This window comes from Aegilops tauschii, chromosome 1, assembly GCF_002575655.3.
Source record: "Aegilops tauschii subsp. strangulata cultivar AL8/78 chromosome 1, Aet v6.0, whole genome shotgun sequence".
Taxonomy (NCBI): domain Eukaryota; kingdom Viridiplantae; phylum Streptophyta; class Magnoliopsida; order Poales; family Poaceae; genus Aegilops; species Aegilops tauschii.
Window position 1 is genome coordinate 377,941,137 of NC_053035.3, and position 2,966 is coordinate 377,944,102.

The window sequence follows — 2,966 nt, forward strand, 5'->3', positions numbered from 1 at the left end:
ACTTGCAACGCTCAAACCATTCCCGAGCTAAGAGTATAGTGCTCATAGCCTCGTACAAAAGAGCCAAATACTACAAACAATGTATATATTCAACAACTTTTTAAATGTACTTCATAAAGAGCCAAAACATAATTTTGGTCTGTTTTGCTAATCCTCGGTTGCTTGAAACTTTCTTTCCCATCTATTGGTTTTGGGTGAAGCTTTCCGAGTCCGACGGGCCTAGACGGCGGTGCCGTAATGGATAGAAGCGCCCCCGAAGTAGCTCCAGGTCGATGTGGCAACGTCGCCACTGCTGGAGGAGAGTTCGAGGTTTGATAGATGGCCGGGAGCGACGTAAACACATGGGAGGCACCGGCTCGGGCTAGGCGAGGCAGACAGTTGGGAGATGGTACAGGAGAAGGAGGAAGAATTCACCGGGAAATAGAGAAATAAGATGAACATGAATCGGCTAGAGGGAGGTAGAGGAAGGATGGCCCTACCATTTATTTCGTATATGTCTCACAGGAGTAGTTTTTTTTTTCAGGCAAGCCATATGTGTCTCCAATTTTTGTCCATTTTACCATTCGACCAACGACTTGGCTTTTTCTTTCTGCAACTGTGAATAAACCTTTCTTTATTTTTCTTTGAAAAAGGTCCATGCCAGGACATTATCAGATCATTGTAGCGACAAAAACGCGAGGAGATGTTGGTCTAAAACCAAACCTTCCTTCGTTTTCATTTAAAAAGAAAATGAAACTTGATTTTCAACATCAACAAAGCGAAAGAACGAACATGAACATTACAGTGCTGTGGCGTCCCGTACTCTGGCTTCCAGCACGCGCGCATGTTCAAGTGTTGAACGGCACGGCATCACGGAACCATCGGCGCACGTCTGAGCTAGCTTTCCCAGTGTTACAGCAACTCTTTTTCTTGAAGGACAAAAGTAAACAAGAAACGACCACTATTGAGGTGGCGGCGGATACTGGTTCGAACCGGACCACGAACCCGTGGTCGCCGTGTAGGTCCATGCAGTCTCCGCGGGCCACGCCCACTGCGCCGCCTCGCCGTGCTCCGCCGCCGCAACGCCGTAACCCGAAGCAGATGACGCAGAGGACGGCACGGAGGCCACGGTCACAGTCGACTCCGGGAGCGAGTAGGACCCCGAGGACGAGGCGCCGCCGCCGCCGTAGTACTGCGGGAACCCGCCACCTCCTGCGCGCAGAAGCATCTGGTACTGCAAGTAGTCCGAGACGGCGCTGGCGGGGTAGGCGGCCGCCGAGGAGGCCACCGTCGGCGCCGCGCTCGCGGTGGGTGCCGCCGCGGCGGTGAGGCGCGCGTCCTCGGGGAAGTTGAGCTTGGCGCGGCTGCCGCGGAAGCGGAGCGCCGCCTCGTCGTAGGCGCGCGCGGCGGCCTCGGCGGTCTCGAAGGTGCCGAGCCACACGCGGGCGGCCTTGTGCGGGTCGCGGATCTCCGCGGCCCACTTGCCCCACGGCCGCTGCCTCACGCCGCGGTACCGCCGCTCCGGCACGCTCGTCTGCTCCGCGGCCGCCGCCTCGCCGCCGCCGCCGCCGTACGTGTGCGGGTACTGCTCCCCCATGGCCGCGCTCTGCTGCACGTCCGGGCTCCGCTCCTGTCCTGCCGAGCAAGAAGAAAGAAGATGATGGTCTATATAAGCGCGAGAGGCCAGCACGCACCATTTGACTGTATGAAAGGGCGGCTGACTATACGGTTATACGTACGTACACTGGTACATATCTGTTTGTTTTCCATATATCTAGTGAGAGATGCGCTCATCTGTGTCGACCGGCTGCGTGCACGTGGAGTGCGTTCCTACCGCTCATGTGCTGGTATACATTGGGGAGGTTGGTGTATTTGTTGTGTTGCACGAGTGCATTGAACAAACCATATAGTTTGGTATTCCCTCATTTTTCTCTCTTTTTCTTCTTCTTTCTATTTAGATTTTTTAGCTCAGTTAAATGATATAACATATAAAAAGAAAATGTGAAACGAAAAGAAAATTTTGCATGAATCTCTATGCAAGATGACAGGAATGTAGTATCAACTGAGACATAACGAAATCTCAGTCTACCGAGACTTGTCAAAAGTAGACAGAAGAAAAGGCAATTTTTGCGGTCAATAACGGTCGTTGCGTGCAGTGCATGCATGGCAGTGGTTCTGACGTAGCACTCCGTCTTTTCTTTGTTTATCATGGAACTGACGTGGCACTCCTCTCGTTGCAAGCAAAGGGATCCCATGGAACACGCCAGAACACTTATACTAGGGGGCACGTCACAAACAGTTTGATTAACCACCAGCACCAGCTTTAGGTCCGCACGACTAACACATGCATGCCGAACGTTTCACAATTATAAACACAAACTTGACGGAAAAAACAAAGAAACCAAAGGAAAAAAGAGGCAAAAGCGTTACTAGTGTAGGAACGTGGTGACACCGACCTGCAAGCGCAAACATTCTCCTCCCACAATAAACAACGAGCGGCCGCAATGAGTCTCAATCCTCACCTGCTGCGAGCTGATCCGGTGTCGGCGCGGCGGGATAGTAGCCTCCCTGCGGATGCACGTAGCCCCCCATTGCAGGGCGGTCCTCCCAGCCGTCGTCGGCCCAGCGGCCGTCGCCGCCGGACACGACCCTCGCGAGCGCCGACACCATCGTCGACATCTCCTGCGCCTGGTACTCCCCGGACAGCACCGAGCCTCCCGCCGCCTCCCCGCATCCACCATCCTGCTCCCGGCCCGCCATCCCGCACCACGCTCGCGAGCCCGGTAATGCCGCCACCGCCGCCGCCGCTGCTGCCAGCATGCAGCACGCGATCGTTCGAGTGGCTCGCTAGCTCGCTAACTACTTCGAGCTCAGAACACTCTCAGCTTGGATCCACTAGGCAGCTAGCTAGTTCGAGTTCAAGTTCACGAGGGGGACTGGCCGCTACATATACACGCACACAGGCATGAGATCAGAGATGGAGGATG

The 2,966-nt window shown here is 54.6% G+C and overlaps 1 protein-coding gene across 1 annotated transcript; it reads right to left on the bottom strand.

Annotated features, from left to right (window-relative positions):
• Positions 1–598: 598 nt before the first annotated feature.
• On the bottom strand, positions 599–2,064 carry LOC109781677 (uncharacterized). Its single transcript, XM_020340272.4, has one exon. The coding sequence runs from the start codon at positions 1,574–1,576 to the stop codon at positions 941–943; it is 636 nt and encodes a 211-aa protein (XP_020195861.3). The 5' UTR covers positions 1,577–2,064; the 3' UTR covers positions 599–940.
• Positions 2,065–2,966: the final 902 nt, after the last annotated feature.